General features: G+C 38.7%; 1 protein-coding gene across 2 annotated transcripts in view; it reads right to left on the bottom strand.

Moving 5' to 3' along the window:
- LOC121080948 (guanine nucleotide-binding protein G(q) subunit alpha) overlaps nt 1-23,022 on the bottom strand; it is a 135,516-nt gene that overhangs the window by 85,154 nt on the left and 27,340 nt on the right. The window contains exons 1-2 of one of the 2 annotated variants that reach the window (XM_040579384.1): nt 21,850-21,891; nt 5,867-6,051 (exon numbers count right to left, since the gene is read on the bottom strand). In XM_040579384.1, coding sequence (XP_040435318.1) covers nt 5,867-6,013 — 147 coding nt within the window. In that variant the 5' untranslated portion in view covers nt 6,014-6,051; nt 21,850-21,891. Of the gene's footprint in view, nt 1-5,866; nt 6,052-21,849; nt 21,892-23,022 lie in introns of those variants that run through there. The other variant, XM_040579383.1, reaches the window with a different exon arrangement.

Genomic DNA, 23,022 nt, shown 5'->3' with positions numbered 1-23,022 from the left:
ATATGCTCTTCAAGCAAAACTAACCAACAAACATCTGGAACAAAACTGTCAGAAAAAAAGGAAACCTAAAATACTAGAAGCCTGTTTTCCTGTATTTATGGTCCTTTGTCCAGTTTATGATCACAAAATCCACAGGAATCCACTAGCATTATTACCACCCATTTGTTCTCCACACTAGCAGAAACATTAAAATGGTGGAAAGATAAAACAGATCATGGCCCACATGAGTGTTTTTGTATGAGACTTACCACTTCCCATTAACAAAGAGCAGTTAAACACTTAAAATGTTGTATTTAAAAAAAATAAAGAGCTTCATTTAAAATAAAATATAAAAGGAGGAAGGAAGAAATCTTACTGTTCTGCAAAAAGAGTAGCTAAAATTTAGTTTTCACATTTATGCTAAACTGCAAACTAAGACAGTTTCCTCATTTCATATTGGTGAAATTACCTATTATTTTACTGGGGAAAGGAAGAAAGTTCATTTATCTGTTTGTTTATTTTAAATGACAATAGTCTCAGCTCTTTGTGGAAATACTCAACCGTGTTTGTCTAGCTTACTTCTGATACACAATCGTTTTTTCCCCACACTTGGAAAAATTTCTAAAACTCACACTTCTGCTGGGGTGAAGTATGAAACAGCAGTTAAGCAGAATACAAGAGGGGAAACAAGCAACTTGCAAATTCACAGGAGCAATCCAGACAAATGCAAGAGACCTCTGCTCTAAACAGAGAACAAACAAATGAATTAAGTGAACTGGCAGAAAGAGGACAGGATGTAAATCACTACAGGTATGGCGTTTGGTGGTTTTTTTTTTAGATTTTATTCAAATGTAAAGGAGAAGAAAGAAAACAGCAGAAAGCAGGAAAAATGGTAAGGCCACAGTTAAATAGAGACCTGCTGAGGCCAAACGTACATAAGACTGGAGAGGTGGCAGACAGAAAGGCAAGGCATGAGAAGAGTAAATGATGGAGACCGACAAAAAGACAAGACAGACAGCTGGTGAGAAGCTGGGATCTAGTTAGGATTGCCGAAGTGCTCATGAAGGGCGCTTGATGAAGTGCTCAGGAGGAAATTTTTCACGGCTTTACTGGAGCCCCTAAAGCTCACTGGTCAATGTTTTCACAGGAGGAAACATGGCTATCAAGGAGACGGGTTTTACCTCACATTATGGCTCCTGAAAAGAACACGCTATCCTCAGTTGCTGTATCTCAATACATGTTGTTAGAAGACAGTGGTATTTTAAATCTAGCTATACTCTCTTGCATGTTGGCTGGCTCTGCAGTGATCTATTTCTTGCCAAAATAATGCATCTGGAACTTCCTGGTATTAGAAGCATTTAACTCTTTAATCTCTTTTTCTTGTAACCTTTGTTAAGCCCTCTGTTCCAGGTTTTGAGATGCTGCAGAATACTGCTTATGCAGATGACACCATTCAGGTTTCTCCATCTGCTTGAAGAGCTGCTTGATTATCCCTGCTCCAAACTAGTACTTTGTTTCACCATCCCAAGAACATCATTCTTGCTTTAAAAAAAAACCAAACAAACCAGCAAAACCTAAAAGCATACCTCGCTAAAAGCCCAGCAATTCCTCTTATTCTGCATCGTTTGACACTCAATAACCCTCTCAGTGTTTGCACACTGCTGTTCTGGATTCAGTCCTTCATACTCTTCATATATTAGGTGAGGTGTCTGCAGAAGGCTCTTTCTTCCCATCTAGGTTTGTTCAGTATCAAATTTCACCCAAGAGATCCAGAACACTAACGCCCTCAACTGCTCTTCCAAGATAAAAATTTATACAGGCTCACTCCATACCTGCTCCTTTTGTCCTGCTTCTGTCTGTATTTGCTCCAGTGGATTTGTCTGACTTATTACAAATGAGCTAACAAGGTAAACATGGACTTGAAGATAATGCCAGTAAGATTTTGGACTCTGAAAGCATTTCCCATATCTGCTTATTTTTACTGCAAAATATTCCCCAAAGGAAACAGGCATAAATACAGAAACAAGTTCCACAGAAAGCGATCTTAGAAACTTAACAGCAGATGTCTATTGTACAATAAAACTAGCTTTTATGTTTTCAGCCTCTTTAAAAACTTTCTTTTAGCCTTTTCTATTACCGTTACTCACATCAGTTATCTTGTTATGAATATTTAAGAAGTCTCACAGGAAATTATGGGCATGGGATTCAAGTAAGGTTTCCTGCCTGTAATCATCATGGAGTGACACCTTCCTGATGCTGTTGCTCGCTAGAGCAGAGAGGCGACTGTCTTTTGGAAGTTACACTGAAAGGGAACAGTCTGGGGCAACAGTGGAAGTCAGTGTTTAGTACAGTAATAATTTATTTGTTTAGTATAGTAATAGATTGGGGGGGGGCAGGGGGAAGCCACCCATGTGTACTCCCCACCTTCAGCAATATTGGACATGGGGGGAAAAAAAAAGCATAGAAAAGGAGAAATGGACACTACATTATCTTAAGGAAAGGCTTCTAAGCCATTCTGAAGAACACTGAAGATGTGAGAATTTAGAAGATTAAAATGAACAGTCGTCTTATTTCAGTATTTGAAAGGAATGACAGAAGCATGGATACACAGTTCAGCTTTCCAAAAAGACAAATTATAAAAAACATAAACCTGTATTTTAGGGTTTTTTTTAATGTGCATTCGGATTACCTGTGGTTGCACATGAGTTAGCACTGTACACTCACAAAATTCTGCAAAACCAGACAAATTTGAGAATTGCTTGTAAACGTTTTTATAAAAACTAAGGCTTTCCCATATTTCATAAAATACTTCTTACCCCAAAATTCAAGAGCCACACGAAAACTTAACAACTTCTCGTTAAAAAATAAGTAACGGAAGCACAAGAACATTTACCCGAAAGGAAACTAAAACCCAGTCCATAAGCCACCATTTCCTATGACAAATTCCTAAGAGAAGAGATCACCCTCACCCATTATCTTAAACCTCAGTAGAGCTCATATTCTGAAGTTTAACACAAAAAAGAAATGTCTTTCATGTTATAATGCTCTATCATCGGTTCTGAGATACTGCATTCTAAACACTACAGTTACACTTCTCAGTTGACTTTCACTACACTGACAATAAATCTTTCAGAACAGCCTAGATTATTATAATATAGGACAACACATTTCAGTCTTTGCCTCTTTGGTTATGTTGGTGACTGTGAAGCCAACACATTCCACAAGAACTTGCTAAACTTCAAACTTGCCTCTTGCTACAGTGATTACATTAAAACAACCCCAACTAAATGTGATATTGTACACCACACAAAGATTGCAACTAGCCTACTTAACTATTTTTTTTCTATGACAGCAGTTCAAATTCCATAGCAGAGATTTGAAACACACCGATTTTAATAACTCCTAGTTAAAGGCAAGAAAATTGATACAGTAAGAAAAAAACATTTCAACAGTAGCACTTGAGAGTATCACAGAACATGAAGAATTTGACTAAAGCAGCCACTTTTCTTTAGGCCGAGCCACATCAATACCAGCTTGAACTGCAGTTTTCTAAACTATTGTGCAAAAAACAACTACTGTGCTAAAAATACGCTGCTACTCAAACTTCGAAATATTCTCTCCAGAGATAGGACTTCCTGATAGGAGATTCAAATTAATAGGAAGTGCCCTTCCTGTGTTTTCTAGACTGCTAGGCTAATGAGTTTGTTTTCAACTGCCTTTAAAAAAAAGGAGCACATTAACCAATTGATTGGTGTTCACTGCTTTAAAGTGACCTTGTATACAAAGTACAAATGTAGCAGGCCACAATCTTCTCTATTCTGGTGTGATGTTGCAGCAAGTTTGGTTTCCCACGTATTTTAGAAGGAATTTGTACAGGAATTGCCTTGAGACCCTGTCAGCTGGTGATTCCATTTTGCTCTGCCTGTAGCCCTATTATAAACTGAATGGGAATGCTTGTGAAGGTGCTGAGCACAAAGACAGACTTCTACCTTTAGGAAAGTGATTTCTGTGTAGACAAAGTGAACAGCTCTGGCCATGCATATACATGTGTATGAAAACCTAACCAACTCACTGCAACTATATAAAAACAGTATATAAATTCAGCACTCATAGTAACTATGGAAAACTATAGAACACACACTCCATAGTATAATACAAGGAAAAAAATGCCTGGTTTATGATTAGGACTTCCAGATCCTATGGCAAAGTGCCAATCAGTACCAATTTTGAAGAAAAATGATTGTGCTTCACCATCAACTGACTTTTCAGGTCATTATGCTGTATGCTTTGAGCACAGCAAAAACATGGAGCCAAAAGCCTGAAATACACATAGAAATGCAGTTTTCTTTTTAATACTAATTACACATTTTATTTTGATTCATGAGGGATGAGGGGAAACTAGACAGCTCCAGTATGCAGTCAGACTAGGAAGTTCAACAGTCTCTTTTACCAATTAGGACAATTTTTTCAATTTTTTTCCATGTACACAAAAAACCCCACCCACCAATACAAAAGGTTAACAATATGGATTTTAACCTACAGGATCCTCCTGACTTCCCACTGCATAAATCCAGGCTCCTACAAGACTCTGGCTATTGTAACATTACATCACCAACAAAGGGATGATCAACTGCAATGACTCTGGCAGATGCAAATTGGGAAAGAACTCTTCTTTAACCTGGTAATAAGCCTTATCTTTCCTACTTCTAAATTAGATATCTTAAAACACATACAGCAGTTCAATTCCAATAATTAAACTTCATAAATGTAGACACAAAAGATTTTCATCTTAATACAAGTTTATTTCATCCTGTCTTCCCCAGTTAATGGCAGCTTACTTCTTTACCATAGATGTCCTTGCTCTTTAATAGTTTCTGATATTTAAAAAAAATATTGGAGTAAAAGAACTTTTGAGTAATCTATTAGAGAAAGTATTATTTCCATCCAGAATTACTGAATTGTTGTATTCATCCAGGATTACTAAATTATCATTACTCTTCCACAATCTTGAAAGAAAGGTAAGCTCTCCACTTGTGAGAGATCTTAAACCCCCCATCTGACAACATTACTGATACTGGCTCAACAGTAAAAATCACAGCAAGTTCTCAGGAACTGTTATCAAAGTCGTTCCACTCCTGTGATAAGAAGTGGGAGATACAGCTATGTAATCCTGTGCCTTACCATGTATTCAAGTAAATATTACACATTTTGCTCTCCTTCATGGAATGTTTAAATTATTTTCCTTACCTTTCTTTTAAAATGTAAATACAAAAAAAAAAACCAAAACCCAAAACATTGCAAAGAAGTCAGGCTAGTCGGAGATGAACCTTCCAAACATTTCAAATGTATTTTGTCCTTTTAAATTTCAATAACAGCATCATTCTTAGAGGAATCTGACTGTTCTAAGGTCTTGCTTCAAGAATTTTATTTCCCAGTATGTTCACACACAAACAGGTATCCTCACCTATTTTTCTAATAATTTGAATTTTTTCCACACGTAATGTTAATGGCAAACCTTAAGCAGTAAGGTTCTGCCACAGATCAGATGAATGGTTTAACTGTGCTCTGGCCAAAGCATGGCCTGGCAGGAAAAGACAAGGGGTAACTGAAGTCACAGTCAAATAGCAGCCTGCCATTAAATCTCTGCCCTGTGACAAAACCCCTCAGGCATCTCGTTAAGAGCAGCTCTCTCTTGTTAAAAGCAGCAACTTTGTGTTGTCAAAGTAGCAAAAAGGGCAGAGAACTAGCTAAAGGCAGGACTGAAGATGCCCTTTTCTTCTAAGCTTTGAGTATAATTTGTGTGATGTAATTTTTTAGAGACCTTCAGTAGGTTTCCTAAAATAAAAAGAGGAAAAGCTTCAGCTTCAAAAATAAACAAAAATCTCACCTTGTTATGTTCATACTTGTATGGGATTTTGAGGGTATCCATGGCTCTGATCATGGCCTGCATTGCTGTAAATATATTCTGGTACACCAGTTTTGTAAAGCCCCTTTTGTCTTCATCAGAGTAACCTGATCCATGAATGATTCTCATCTGCTTGATAAACGTGCTTTTGCCACTCTCTCCTGTGCCTGCAAGACAAGTAAGAAGGACATGCTTTAGCCAATGGATACAAACATGACTTTTTTTGCACAGTGCTGACAGCTTGTTTAGTGCAGGGTTGAACGGTGCCAAGGGCTGTTTGCAAGGTAACTACAAGGACCGGTTCAGTGTCTAACAGCAGCATCAGTAGCAACTGAAGAACCACTGAATTAAAACTTGTAATTTTGATTTAATAACTAAATTACTGAATAAAACTAAACTCAAAAATATACATATATGACTGCATATTTAAAAAACTTCCATTATTGAAGGTGTAACTGTCCAAAACATCTAACTTCAGGTAATCACTATGAGATGTTTTATCACAAAAATTCAGGAAGAAAGAAAAAACTTCAAATTCCTTGGCCAACCTTCAGGACATTATGATAGGACGTGTACAACCAATAGATATGTTTGTGTTTTGGTCTTGTTTTTTAGTGGTTTTCTTTTTAAAAGCAAGTAGTGTAACAATTTCAGCCCTGCAAACCTTAACCTCAGAATCACGTGATATGCCTTAATTAAAATTTGGTTCATATCCATTAATGGGCAGTCATTCCTTCCCTCCTTTAAATTTCTTCCCATCTTTGTATTAAAACTAGTTTGTTAATAAGCATTTCTGACTATTTGTGAATGTAAAGTTAAGATCTTGTTGGAAATTTCACACAGGATACATCTCACAAGACTTTTCCTTTGCTCCAATTCAGTGAGCTCATCCTCTGTGACTAGAAGATCTTACCTATATTATTCCTTTGTTTGCTTAAGAGGAGTTGAAATTTAGAATGAGCAGTTGCACAGCCACACAAACCCTGCATTCACTCAGCAATTCAGCCCCGCAGGAAACAAACACATGCACCAGAGTGCATTGCTCAGTGCTTGCTGTGCTTTTCTACCCTTCAGACTGGGTTTTATTTTAATAATTTCTGTAAAGCTTTCATGCCTTATACCATAATACTCATGTCCCAAGATGAAGGCAGCCTCATGCCCCTTTAGCTAATGTTTTAGGTATCTTATCAGAGAAGTGTGCTTCACAGCAGTGCAGTGCAAGGTGAAAGGAGCGACCCATAACCATTTCAGAGATACCACACTCGGCAAAAATCTAAGCTGGAAGCCTCTAAAAGCTTTTGTCTTTACCACAAGCATCATTTTGAAATCTTCAGTCCCATTTCCCGCACACATAAAACAAACTTCTAACATAAGCCTTCCTTACATACACATTCCCAGAAAATCAAGCACACTGTTACATACCAATCAATTTTACTTTCTCTGGGGAGAAAGCAATTATTATTGCAATGAAGAATGTGCTCTCATGCTGAAACGTGAGACCAAGCCTGCTTGACCCTCTGCCATCACAGGGATCCTCAGCCTGTGCTGTGGTCAGGGGTGCAGCCCTAGGTGCACAAGCCACCTCTGCAGGGCACTGCCTAGCCACCAGGCTCAACTTGCCACACACAACATGACAAATTCATGCTAACCAGGCACAGACCTTTGTGGAAAGGGTGATACAGTACAGACCACCCTGGGTCAATGAAATCTGTCTCTCTTCCAGTTCACCACAATCAGAGGTAAGATCTTTACACTTCTGCAATCCACCAGTGTGCCAACCTACCAAACTTTCCTTAAGACTGCAGAAAATTACAAGCCTTGACAATACAGAACTATTACACTGTCAAAAATAATTCAGGCTACCTTTAAGACCACCAGAGTTTTTCTCTTCTTCTGAAACCTATGAAACAGTCATGTCCTTATATATGAAGTGCTATACCACACACACATTTTTTAGCAATTCTGTAATATTGTCCAGCTTTTCTGCAAGTTATGTCACACATTTAATACAAAAATATGAACAACATGAACCTATAAAGCACAGAATGGTATATGACACGTCTTTTTGACACAATTAACTCTTTTACTAAAGCTACTGCTTTAACGCATAAAGCAATCATTTCCACCAAACACCTCTGAATCAGTGGAATACAAAGTGACTTCCAGTTTTGGTCCTGACGCTTCCCTACTAGGGAATCCAGATTCCTTCCAAATCCCCAAATGCAAACTTAGCATCAAGATAGGAAGAACACATTTGGATTATCTGCTATGTTTTAAAGACAAAAGCTTATAATTCTTTTAAATCTTTACTGGGAGTGTAGGTAGCAATTGATACCACACATGATAATCACACGCAAGAAAACACGGTGGTAAAGCAATCTGCATCATGTTAGAAGAAAGTATTTCAGACTATTTACACCTTGAAAGTGAGTCTACAAAAACTGCAGAAGGTAGGAAAACAAAATTAAAATCCAAAGGAGAATCTAAAACTTAAGTCTGCATCTTATTCAGCTTTGTGGTTCTGTAATTGGGTGTTACCATACTAAGACTGTCAGCCAAAGACCAGTAACAAATTATACTTGGAGATCTAAAGATATAGATACACACACTGTAATTTAATGTATTTTTTCAATACATATGTATATGAAAAATATATACTGTATATACATATAAAGTATGTATAACTACCCATACATATACGAAAATGGTACCTCTCTCTCTTTTTTAAAGCCATCTCAAAGTTTCCTTCAGTCTGCCCCACGTCAACACTTAAAACTACGTGCCTGCCCAAAGACTAACTTTCTGGTTAAGCCCACAGCAACAGTGAGAAATTTCTAGTCCTCCTTAACTGCATGGTGTGTCACATGCACAGGGGGCACAGCCTAAAAACTATCCTGTTGAAAAAGGAAATAATGTAAAATTTACAGCACAAAATTCAAAAAACCAGGATAAAAGAATATGAATGACACAAGAATATTAAAATTTACAGGGCTGCCCAAAAATTACCAAGAAGTGAAAATGTTCTTTTTCAGCACAACATGCAGGAACTCACAAAAACTTCACATTGATAGTTCCTCTTAGATTGTTATGATCAAGGGCAGAAAGTAAATATTTTTATATTGTTGCTGACAAGGAAAGTATACAAAGAAATTTCAAGTATGGCTTTTTTTTTTTTTTAAACAGTGGCATCAAGTCTTTCAGAAAAAAAAATCCTGTTTATGTGAAAACTGCGTTATAATGACAGAACACCACTTAGAGGTATGATTTGTTCACATACTTCTCCCTAAACTAAAATAACTGGAAAGAAAACAAGCAATGTTATTTACTATCAGAGAAACAGGGGAGAATTTGGCATAATGAATTACCAGGGTTTAGCTAAGCAAAGCTGCCAACATTACAGCATTATTCTTGGTGGGGATGGGATTTTAAACTATCACTGTTACAGCACTAAGTCAAACATAGATTTTATTATTTCAATGTATTTTTTGGCTTTTAAAATTCCATAACTGGCATTACAAGATCAAGATGTTGACTGATACAACACCAACCATGCTTTCTACAGCCTCATCCATTATAGAGCAAGTTAAGAAATACAACCTGGTAACACATGCCTAAAATTTTCCCTATCACCATAATAAACAAAAAGAACACTGGGTAACAGGCTGAACAGGACTCCTGAGTTGGCCCGTTTCACCTGGTAAAAAGAAGAAAATCTGGAAGAGGATAAAAAGAAATCTACATGTCCCGAGAGGTTCTGAATACCTTACAGTTTCTGATAACCACTCTTTCTACCACCCTCATCTCAGGAATACCTCTAGCTGATGTAAGGAGAAAGCAAAGGTGAAATGGTAACAGAGTGGATCAGCACAATGGACCAAGAGGGATGAAACTATAGTGAAATCAATCTTCTGCTGGCACATGTAAATTAGTCCAAGACTTTTATCAGTTCTCTGAAGCCAGACAAGTAATACCTTCTTGCTTGTCAGAAGACAGCTGAAGTCCACACAAAATACCTGTAATGATAAAAATAAAAATACCACCAGCCTCCTTCTTCATCTTTTAAAAACAGTGACTTTCCAAAAAGGATCTCATGATCCTAATATAACCCTTGGGTGGCACTTCAGAGAGAAGTCAATGGTGTGAATGGAAAAAAAATAACTTCCTGGTTTCAAGCACACACTATGGTTGGTTATTTGACATTTTTCAAATTTCTTTCCAGATTAAAAACAATCCAAGTGATGAATGAAAGAATTAACTGTCTTCTAAAAACAGTGAAGAACTCACAAATAGTAATGAATTCCCATTCACGTGCAGCACAGAGGATTATCAAAACTTTTAGAACCTTAGCATCTTACTACCTGGAAAACCTCTGAAGACCTTCCCAAAATTTTTTTCTTCAAATGGTAATAGCAACAAATACCATCATCAAGAATTTTACAACCAGAGATCTGGAAGTCCCCCTAGCAGTAGTATCTCCAAAAGCAGAACCAGGAAGGAAGTCAGGTTGCTTAAATGCAGCAGTAATCCCTTAACTTGCATGCTGGCACACACATACATACATACATACATACCGTGCAAAATTTGTTGTATTATTACTGTTATTCCTGATGCACAGCCTGCAAAACTGAAACTACAAAATATTGAAACACACATTCTTTGTCCTGTGAAACTTACAGTGAAACTTAAAACCTGGTTGATTTTAAATAGATGACAATACAGCTACTAGCAGAGTGGCTTCAAAACTCATGTGTGGCTGACAAGGAAGACACAGGAGACTAATTCAAAAACAAGACTAGAAGCCCTGGCTAACACACTTTTCTTTCACATGAGTGTGCAACACATACCTGTACTTATTTTCATGTTTCTCTGTGTTGTAATTTAAATAAATCCAAATATTGTATCCTCAGTGATAAATACTAGTCTTGTTTTAAAACTAAATTAAAGATGCAGCTCTTTAAGCAAAATCCACACTGGCATCTGTTAAGAAAAGAAATGCTGCTAAACTATGCCTGACTCTGTTTTTATTCCTAAGTTTGATCTATGAAGGGGGGGGGGGGGGGCAGCGGCGGCGAAGCGGTATATTTTATTATTTGAATTGTCATATTTAAACTAGATAGAAAATGACATTCTTAATATGTAAGAGGGAAAAAAAGCCATAAAAATCCACTACCCTGTTAGTCACTGTCCACGTATATTTACCAAGAACTGTTAAATCAACAGTGTGTACATTAGCAGAAGGCAGGCTTTTAGGTTGGGACTTGGTAGCAGAAAGAAGCCTAGAGGTACATGGAAAGAGTGGAGTCAACATGCTGCGCGGGCTGCGCACAGCCTGACACTTCTATGGGCTGATCATTTTTCTACTTTCACTGTTACTATACCTACACTGTTTCATCAAGCATTTACACAGAAACAGCAGACTGCTGTGCAGTGCTTCACAGATTTAAAGAGAAGTGCAGAAATCAACCTCATCAGGTATCAAGTAGCAGAGTAAGTCCTGTGAGGAGTAAGAGCTAAACCAGTAATAGGTGACACCAGAACAAAAATATTTTATTTCAACTATAAAGTTATATTTCACTTGGAATAAAGTTTTATGTCCTCTCTGCTAGTACTAATTCAGCTATAGAGAAAACACAAAATACGGTTTCTTTTGTTGCTGTTCCAGTGGTGGAATGCAGCAGGATCACATTTCTGCTGAAACTGAGTATGGCCCTATATGAAAACATGAAAACAGCAGAATTCAGGCCTTGGACTGAACTGGCTTTGTCGGTGCCAAAATATCCAAACCATATTACAGAATGCATGAGATCATCCTGGGAGCTGAAGCAAAGGAGCCAGTCTGTCCCACCACTTGGAACAGAAGTTTTCAGGCTTGCAGCTGAAGGCCACTGTCAGGAGGGATGTCAGGCTGGTAAGAGTCTGCAGGAGAACTCCTCAAGGTGGATGCAAAGCTCCCCAGCTCACCCCGTAACACCCACATGTTCTGGATGCAAGTTCTGGAGCAGAATTAGAGTATTTATTTCTTCTCCATCAAAAGAAGGCAGCGAGGCTAGTGAAACAAGCAGGGTCCTAAACAAACAGCTCTGTCCATCTGATGTGATCAAGCACCTACACAGACAAGTTCCTCATCATGATGCCTCACAAGTGGACTATCTGTAGATAGATAAATAGGACAAATCTCTAGAGCCTTGACCATCACCTCTGCCAACAGTGGACACAACTCAAGAGCTGTCCATCAGCTTCAAGCTGGTACAGCTATTGCCTAGCACTCCTTTCTAACTGAGGACTCCCAGCACTCCATGCAACTTTTTCTCCATTGCTAAAAAAATATTACCTCCATGACATACTGTATCTCTGTATCACATCTGTTACTTAAGTACCAACCTATACCTGCAACCATTTTATACAACTATAAATCTATTTTTGGAATTTACCATGTTCAGCATCTTGGTCATAAAAACTGAGGTATAACACCACAGAATTTAAATGATGACTCATCCAGAGCTGTGAGTAGAATTTCTATGAGGAAACATTATAAGCCCTGATAATTAATATAGTAGGCCTATTTATATTTTCCATAAAATGAACAGTAGAACCATAGTATCTTCCTTCTGTGATTATCAAACACCTTAATTAATGTTAATAGATTACACATCACAAGTCATTTGATGTCAGGAAACATTTTCGGTGGTGTTTCAGTCAGACCAATGGGAAAGCCTATAGAACAGGAAAGCATCTGAAGTTTCAAGCAAGGTAACGTAACAAGCCAGAAAGGGAGCTAAGGTCTCCTGACATCTGTTCCTACCCCAACAGCACACCACTTTGAATTTATGTTAAAAGCTGAATAGAATAACTACAAAAAGTCAAGTTAGGAGAGAACTCAAGGGATGGCCTTTGAGATTTAACAAAGCACAGGTTTAAATTAAGAGCCAATAATAAAAAACGTGGGAGAGGTGTACATACTGTTCTATTGCCAAGTGTTTGCTCCACTGACAGAATCTTTTTCATTTAAAATCACTACATAATCACCTTCTTAATGATTTTGTTCACAATCCACATCTGCATATTCCACTTGCTTTCAAAAAAGGAAGCATATAATAATTTTGCCATTCACTAAATTACCTCCTCTGTATCACTTTAGTGATTTATAAAAATCTAGTTAAGATGACTATAAATATTCTATGAAAGAAAATACAATTCATGAATGACTCGTCTAACAACAAAAAGAGCCTGGCAAGGTAAGTAAAGATTCCTTCCAAAGAAAGCCAAAGAAAGGACAAGTAGAATTTTATGAATATAGCTCAGTAAGTGGAGAATTACCTCAAGTAAGTTACATGAAACATCTACATCAATCTAGAGTGAATTGTTTCAAGAACAGTCTTGAATGTCCTAAAAGTTTATGAAAAACTAAGCATGTTATCCATTACAAAGTATTACTACAGCTATCACATCTTTTCCTTACCTAGACTATAAAAACTGTATCAACCACCTTTAAGAATGACTTTTCCCCTCTCATTTACTATGATATGTATAAATATCATATTGTACTCATGAACTTCTCTGCAGCAGATTGTGGGAGCTGAGTTCTCTCACTTCCTTAAAAAAGGGAAAGAAAATGTTCCATTATGTATACAGTTAGTCTGAATGCTTCCTAGGGCAAAGAAATCCTCTTACAAATTTAATCTGGTTGTGTTTGAGCAGATAATAACTGTTGCTCTGGTACAGCCATTAAACTCAAAGAAATAAAATTAATACTTATCCTCACTATACCACTGACACAATTAAAACAGTTCAAGTGACTACTAAAAGCCTAAGAAAGACACTGAGTTGCCAATAATTGGGAAGATAGAATTAAAATCTAAAATTCAGCTGATGTTCTGCAGCTTCTTAAACGAGTATTAATTCAAGCTTTTTACTGAAACTGAACCTTTCGAACTCCTTTACAAGAAATCCAGTTAACCAAACATAGCTTTGTGCCAGATGATCGAAACTACACTGTATTACTATGCAGCCAGGCACAACTCCATCACTGAAAGTCAGCATCTTCCTCTCTCCACCTTCAATTCTGAAAAAAAGAAACCCAAAACCCAACCGCCCCAAAAAAAACAACCCAAAAGCCAAACCACTATAAAACAAAACACATAGCCCCCCCCCCAAAAAAACCAACCCCAAAACACCACCCCACCCCCCCCAAAAAAAAAAAATACCCCACCCAACAAAGCAGAAGAACGGCCTTATCTTTTAAGCTATAATCAGATAATTTTCACAATTCTAGAACTATCTTCTTATGGTTTGGGTATAATTTAGAGGCAAGAAAGCAAGAGAAGATATAAACTCCCTGCCTTTACAGAAGAAAAGTAACTCCTCAAGACTTCACAGAGCCTAGTGAATGGGTTCAGAGGAGGACAGGACCACACCCTGCGTGACCTTCTCCTCCCTCCTCTTGAAAGGATTACACTGAAAAACTAGGGTCTCCCTGAAGAGAAACTCTTTGGGAGCAACTTCAACAAATTCTGCCTATAAGAGCTCACCCGTGCAGAAAAAGTGCCACAAACTATGTTTCACCCGCAAAAGCATTTTCTTTATGCTGCTCACAACTCTACCTTACAGCAAACTGTTGAAAATCAGTCCACTGCATGCTGGTCTTCCATAGAAAAAGTATGAACAAAACCAGAAGTGAACACCAGCATTAGTGAAAAATGGTACAATGCAAATTCTTACCTTCCTTGCACAAAGACCAAATCTGTCTTCAGAAACTTGTGCGTAATTAAAAATGGGGTTTTATATCCACATGAGGGCAGAATATAGCATTAGAAAGAAGATTCACTTAAATAGACTCCAAGGCATAAACATGTCGAAGTTTGTGCTGCTCACTGTTCCCAAAGATGTGTGGTTTTCACCCAAGTGACAAACCTGATATAAAAATCCAGGTAGATAAACCAATATCCTCTTCACCCAACCTTTTGTTTTCTCTTATTTTAATACATAACTTCTTTGAAGAGATCAGTATCATATACAGCCACCTGTAAGCCAACACATAGATCTTCTGTAAGCTATTCATTAATAGAAAATTGCAGTAGTATGCTGACCACCACCTGAGTTCCTGTGAAAACTACTATTTGGATCAAAACCGGGATTGGGGTTAAATCTCTTAACTTTCTTTCATATTCTACCTATGGTCCTTCACCTGTGCATAGAAAGTGGCCTGAAAACACTGGGGTTTGCAATGATCCATATAACTCCACATGCCCTGCAGGTTTCCAGGAGCTGTATTTCAGTATGAGACTTTAGTTTCTCCGCATAGCAGGATAAGGCTTGAGTTAGCTCTAGTATTAAGGAAGACAGTAATATAAAATGTAGAAGAAAAGGAAGAACTCTTGCCATTAAGTAAGCCTATCTATTAAAAAGTTTTTAAATGAAGTTGGGAAAAAATACAACCATGTTAAAAAAACAAAAGTTTACCAGTTCTTTAATGCTCAATATCTCAAATCTAAGATTTTTTTTTTTTTTTTTTTTTTTTTGGGGGGGGGGATTTAATTGCAAAACAGTGTTATCAAAAGCATCAAGATGGTTTGATGTTAAATAACTTCAATATTATCAATGTATTATAAAAATCTGTAATTACATATTTTACTAGTGTTGCATTTTCTATTGTTACACGTATTTATAAAGAAATAATAGCATCTGCTCTTCCAGCTGATGTTCCAGAAGGCTTCAAGTACTTCATTTAAGGTAATTTATTGTTCAAATTCCTTTCAAGTCCCTTTCATTTTCTGTTACTCGGAGGATTAACAGACATAATTTCCAATCCTTGCAATGTTGAGAGACACCATTTCAGGGACAGTATAAACCATTTTTCTTTGATTATTTAAAAGCAAGGACAAATACTGTTAGCATTCAAAATTGTAACACTGTGCCTTCGATTTTACCATGGGAGGGAGTAGATACCCTTACTACTTAAAAAAGTAGTACCTACATCTTTAGAAAAAATGATCTTCATGTCTAAGATACAGCAACAGAGTTTTTTGTTGGTCCCCCTGCCCTGCGCTAACATTCTTCTACCCAAATGAAAATGCCACTATTATAAATGGGAAAGGAGAATCTGGACCTCTTTGACATTTTCTATTCTCAAACATAATTATGTGCGAGAACATCTCCACAAACAATAGCCATATTTACCATACACACAAAGCCTTACACTTCGCATGTTCTGCTTTCATGAGGTGTAGTTCGAATTTTTGTGTTCTACTTTCTAATTTATGTTTTAAAGAAGTACTGTAACAGCTGGAAAGAATATCTGATGTATATTTTTGTGTCCATTGAAAATGCTGACAAAAAATAGTATGTTATTTGATAAATTTTTAACAATACATTCACACCAACCAAGTCAAAAGCATGAAAACCCTTTCCATAGTTTTATTTTTAAATAATATTTAGCCTATTTAATGTTTGTGAGCTCTATTTTGAGCCTGACATAAACTTTTGACCTACCGCTCATACAAAAGGGCTCTATCCAGGAGCTGAAAGGATACAGTAAAGCATTTTGTTTCTTAGAATGTGAAAATACTTGAAAATTAATTGTTTTGCTATACCAGAACTAGTATAAATGTATCCTTACTGAAAATAAAAGTCATAAGAATAGCAGCACTTTCGTTATGATGCAATATTTATGTCAAGTAAAACTTCTGATATTACTAAATATTGCTACCTTATATTAAAGACTAGGAACTGCAAGTGCTTCTTGGCATTTTTGTACATTTTTTCCTCACAAATGGCCAGCCAGTGCTTCCACTAATTGTATTCACCCAAATTCTGGGCTATAGCCTAGATATGATGGAGCATTCCTTCCAGGGTGGAAAAAAACAAATAAATGAAAAAACCCTATCTTTGGTTTTCAGCCTTCTTCTATGTTCCTCATTTATGCCAAAGAAAGACTATTTTCATATGGATTTAGATGATTAAAAAATAAAAAAAGAAAAGCAGATTTTGCTGGTTCTTCTAGAAGGTGAAGAAGAGTTAAGAGTATTTTTTTCCATTAAACTCTTTCAGGTCTCTCTGTGTTACCTACTCCTGAGGAAGACACTCAAGCTGTCCTCTCAGACTCTTCTGCTCCTGCATTTTTGTTGTTCATGCTTCAGAGCACTCTACATTATCTGTGCTAATAAGATAATGTGACAGCTGTTTCTGAACACATAATTAGACAAGAGTCAACTTACTAGTATCATTATCAAACTTATATTAGAAACATAATGGAACTATACATCAAATGTCAGTATGCAGATACCTGTCGGACAGTTTCCCTGGTCCATTCACTCAGCCAGCACAGAAGGATGCTTTCAAGCCTCAACTACACCCCTAGCACTAAAATTATAAAGTAATTCTACTTCAGTCCAACTACAAACAAACAAGCACAAACAAATGCAGGGTCTTGCAAGCAGAACCCTGCACTGACTGCAGTGAGGAATCTGCATGATTTTTAAAGTAATATACCTTACAACATGTATTACACATTGTGTATCTTCCCTGGTTTCCAAAGAAAACACAACTTGAGAGCACCATAAAGGCAATACTGTCTTAATGGTGTAAGGCAACTGTGAAGTTTTACAGTAAATATTTTTGCCTCATATTTAACTTTTTCCCTCACGCCAGTGTGAAGGGGGTGCCTCCACACTTGTCCTGGTTTCAGCTGGGACACAGTTAATTTCCTCTTAGCAGCTGGCACAGTGCTGTGTTTTGGACTTAGTATGAGAATAATACTGATAATACACTGATGGTTTAGTTGTTAAGATGTTGTATTCCTCTCTCTCCCTCTCCTCTTCATTGCAGTTGTTGTTATTATTGCTTTATTTCACTCATTAATCTGTTCTTACCTCAACCCATGGGGGTTTGACCTTTTCCTGATTCTCCTCTCCGCCCCACCCCACAGGGAAGGTTAGGGTACCCTGCTGCTGGCTGGGCTTAAACCACGACACTCCTTCCCCAGGGAGACAGAGGTGGCGAGGACAGAAACCCACTCCCACCCAGCGTCAGGCCCACCCACAGGCGCTCCCTGAGGGAGCACCCATCTCACCCCCACACACCACCTCCCCGGCCCTTCCACCTGCGGCCGGCCGCAGTGTCGCTACAGCCGGTCACTGCATTCAACTCGAGGCCGGGGCGCGGGGGCGGGTCTAGGCCGCACATCAAGAACAAAGAAACCTCCTACCGGAAAGCTGAACAGGGCCGGCACGTAACCGCCGCTGGGGGAGCAGGGAAGAGGCAAGCTGCGGGGCCGGAGAGCAAGGCCAGCGCAGGTAGCGCCTTCCGATCCGCAGCCGTAAGGCGGCCTGGGAAGCGCCTTGGCGGGCGGGCTGCCCCCCGCCCCGGGTGGCGCCTCCCGGCAGCCGCCTTCAGCCTGGGAGCTTCTCAGAGGATACTAAGCAAGGTTGAGAGATGCTCCGTGCCCGAAAGACCAGTCCCCGACAACACGCAGCGTCCCCCCATCCCTTCTGTCCCAGGACACACGCAGAATCCTGCGGAGCTGACAGCCCGTGGTAAGGAGCTCTGGCACGGCAACAATACAGTAAGAACACACTACTCCACTTTTATTTTCACCCCTCAAATAATCTGAGAGGTTCAGGTGTTGGATGTGCGTTCCCCGTGTTCTCTCGTGGGCAGTGTTGCTCACAGGCCTCTCTATTTCTCGGCAGGCGCACAGCAGCGAAACCCAGGCTGGCTCCAAGGCCAAGAGCGTTACAAATCCACTAAGAGGGAAGCACAGTGCCAGATATTGTGGCACGTTTCCTGCAGCTTACGGTCAATCGTCCTTAACTCGAGAGCACTTTTTAACTGCTACTTTCCCTGGAAAGAATCACTTGCTACTTATTTTTTGCCGTCCTCTTGCAATTCACGTCTTCTCAGCCACTGCAAGGAGCTGTACGCTAATTAAGCAGCTCCTCCAAAATGAAGCTAGCTGCTCTGCAGGCATTTTCCCCCTGCAAGGAGCACGGACCAGAGCCAGCCAGCTCATTAGCTGCACAGGAGCGACACAACTGCTGTTATTACTGAAACTCAGGGAAGACAGCCCACGTCTGATTTCAACCCTTTCAAATCTAGCAAGATTTGAATAAAATTAATAAAAGAAACACTGAACAAATTCATGATATAATCATGTTGCTTGCTTATTTTAAGGTAAATATATCTATGTGCATACATTCATGTGCATACACATACACACACAGAGTGATGAAGACTCGATAAGACACAAATATACCACTGACTCTCCAAGTTTTAGAAATCAGGTCAAGGGTAATACTACCAAAGAACAATTTTATAATTAAAAAAATTATAATTAGATTATCCACAGGAAAAAAAAATCCCTGGTTTTTATTAAGAAAAAAATAGAAAGTAAATTGAATAGCTAAGTTCTGAGAGGACATCCTTCTTAGCCTTATACACTACACCACAGAGGTATTTTCATGCTAAGTACACGATTACAGAAACGCAACATTCTTTTCAGATGCAGCATTTGCTCATGAAAATAACTAAAAAGTTGAAAAATTTTAAGCTTGGGGGAAGTGAAGGATGAAAGCTACTACTGGGTCACTAAGAACATGGTATGAGAAGATATCAGGGACAAGTGGGCTGACTTTACTGCTCAAAGCATCCAGTCACCTCATTTTGCATATGCATTTTTCACAGCGCAGTGTTCTAGACTAGCATGCCAGGCCATTTAAAGCATTGCTTTCCGACGGCTGAAGAGAAACATGTGAATGTTCTGCTTCTCCAGCAAAGAAGTCAGGAGGCAGCACAGTGGAGCACCACGCTGCTGCACGGACAGCACGCACTGCTTGTGCCCCTTCAGGGGGATCAGCTTGACCCCAGTTCCGATGCCACTGACCTGCTCAGTTGAGCTACTTCAGCAGCTCAAAGGAAAACAGTTCCCAGCTGCATCTCAGACAAGTCAAAACTGACAGCTTGAAGACTCCTGTGTTCTCTTCAAGGAAAACTGCGAATTCTCTTTATGATTACCTTGTTATAGGCTGAAGTTACACATTTATTAAGATGTGATTATATAACTTTGTAGATACCAGATTACCTCCTCTGAAAGTTTTTAGAATTTTTTTGCATGTTTATTTACTTTGCGCACACACATAAAATAGCAACCAAGAATGGCTACATTAATAAATAACTGCTTTCTAATTATATAGGTAATAAAAAATATAAGATATTATCAAACACAATGGAAATTGTCGATAACCCATGTGCCTTTCTGGCTCTCAGAAAAAGTATCTGTTTGCTGGATACTTTCACAGTATTTACAAGAAATCTTAAATGCATGAACTAGATGTGTTTTGATTTACAGCTACTGTTTTACTCAAATGTCATCAACTCTAGCCAATAACATGTACTACCGAGATGTGGCTGTGTGCCTTAGAAAAAGCCACCTCCTTTCTCTGCTAGTGTCTCTTCATAGCTCTGACCTCTCCTGAAATGACACGCGGCTTCCTGTTTAATGGAAGTCTGGAATGCTGCTGGCATAGAAGTTATTGGCATTCCAAATCCTGGTTCACCACTGCATCTGAGAGAAAGTTCTACATTCACTTAACTCCCTAGGTAATAAAGTTTTCTATGGTGCTGGGTTTTTGTTTTACAGGAGTTAATGTAATTCTGCTTCTCACAAGTTATACTTGCATCTAGTTTCACAGATGTTACCCTGAATGTATTTCTAGCCATTTTCAGTGCTATGGAGCAAGATACTCAAAAGCATGTTTATGCTGAGAATCTGTTCCTATTTTGATTCTGTACACCAAACTATATACAAATTTAATGGTCATGGCAAAGAAACATAATGCAATTCCAGCTCACACACAGGGGTGAGGCAGGGTCGGGATGGGTGGGGGGCTGTAGCATGTCTAGTTTCTGTTAGCTGTGTTTTTCCCTCTATAGAGGAAACTTCCAGGAAGTAAACGTTTATTTCACACATCATTCCTTCGCACAATAGTCAAAAGTATTCTGGTCCAAATTTTTAGTTTATATTTTAGGCTATTAAAATGTTATCCACAAAAGTCAACATTCTTTATAACTTTTTTGTATTATAATTCCAGTTCAGCTTAAAAAACCAACTGAACAACTAAGCACCCATCCAGCACAAACCACAGAGTTAACCATCCAAAGCTAAACAAGGATTTACTTCCAACAACCACAATGGCATGATACTGAAAGGTGACTATATTTGGCACCTGCGTATTTATTTCTACTTTTGCATCGCTCTATTTATACTCTTGCAGTAAAAACACAGTAACAAAAAAAAAAAAACAAACCCTAGCTTATTTAGAGTTACACTAGACCTGCAACTGCAAGGAGCCTCTGCGCATGAAGATGTGGAGAAAATGTCTGATCTGAAATTCTGACAGTTTTCAAGCTAAAAATTAGAAAACTTTTTTTGATAAACTGTAGTCTTTAATTCCCTTTTATATAAATTGGACTGTCTAAAACTATGCCATGGAAAACTCAGGGAAATGCAACGCGAGTTACTAAATATGTTTTCTTCTTTGTCAGGCTTGTTTTAGGAAGAAGGGAGGAAGGAAGGGAGGAAGGAAGGGAGGAAGGAAGGGAGGAAGGAAGGGAGGAAGGAAGGGAGGAAGGAAGGGAGGAAGTTACAGATAATAGTTTACAATGATTGAAAAATAGCCTAGACCATTTAGATGTATAAAAAACCAGCGTAACACCACTGATGCCCTAAAGGCCTTCAATCTTCTATAAGGAGTTCATTTTATGGAGGGTACAAATGTTGATAATGCTAATGTTTTTCAAAACAGGGTAAAGTATTGAAACAAACACCGTTTCCTCCACTAACTTTACAATTTTTGACCAGCAGACCCCTCCATACTGTTTTCAGTATCATTCTACAGAATTTGCCACATCACCACCAAAGACAGAGATGTCGCTGCCAATGACTGCATTTCCTTCCGACAGTTCTCACAGACCCACCAGCAGCTGTTCTACCTCTCCCTGCAGGTCTCTGCACTGTGCAAGCCGGGAGAGGAGAGCTACATGTGGAAGAAACAACTTCTGCCTGTGACACCACAGGGAGAGCAGCCAGCCAGCTCCCCCCAGCATAGGCATGACTTGGTCCTTAGTGAGGGAGTATGAGGAAGGAGTCCCTCTTCCACTGAGCAGAAGCAGAGAAGAGTTCCCTACAAAGCTCATAGCACAAAAATTATTTCTGGAGCATTTTAAGCTCTCTCCCAAGCCTTCAAGCATAGACACACATAAGCAGAACACAGAGCCATTTGGCTGCTGCCACACTGGTGAGTGAGAGGTGACTGAACGAGGATTAGGATGCCACTCTCAACAGCAGCAGTGGCCAACCCTATTCCACGCTGTGCAACATTTTTGTTTTCTAGAAAGATGGGAAGTGGAACACAATGCGACAGGCAGGGCCAGGTAATCCTGAACTATCCTCCTTTTTCCTCCAGCTTCCTTCCTTTCCACTTAGCTGACCTCAGCTGTCTCATCTGTTATACTGAAGAAATGGAAGAAAAAGCCCAGCTGCTCCAACACCACAGCCCCATAGACCTGAACACTGCTGGAAGCCTTTGCACGTTAGTAACAAATTAACCACCGCACCCTCCCAGGTAAGTACACAGAAGCTGCTGAATCATGAGTGCACATCCAGTATAATCAACACCTTACGCTATTAGCAGTTACCTCCTTAAAAATGTTTGCTATGAAGAAGCTGCAGTTTATTTTCTCTTTTAACATGACCTACAAAAACATGGAAGCATTCTGACATTTATGGCCAGAGGACACAAGCTGGTCCTCTAATCCCTGGCACATGGCAACAGTCTCATAAAAGACGACTGAAATGTTTTGGGGAAGGTCTTCAATTTGTAGCTGTTCAGGAAAAATGTTACCTCATAAACAGCAGTAGGTTTGTCAACTCCGGTAAAGCAACTCAGTTGACCAAACTATACAAGTTTTCTCACTATGAAAATATTACATTAATTTCTCACTATGGCAGACAAACAATAAAACTAGAAATGTGCTAAAAGAAGGTAACAGATGAGTGAATCCCAGATGCCCTATGTTATTCCCTGTTACAAAATTTTAAATGAATGTGTCTATTCAGATGAATATAAATAGGTTTTGATCATCAT

Source organism: Falco naumanni, chromosome Z (assembly GCF_017639655.2).
Source record: "Falco naumanni isolate bFalNau1 chromosome Z, bFalNau1.pat, whole genome shotgun sequence".
Lineage (NCBI taxonomy): Eukaryota > Metazoa > Chordata > Aves > Falconiformes > Falconidae > Falco > Falco naumanni.
The sequence above is the reverse complement of the archived record's forward strand: the minus strand, read 5'-3'. Positions and strand labels throughout refer to the sequence as shown.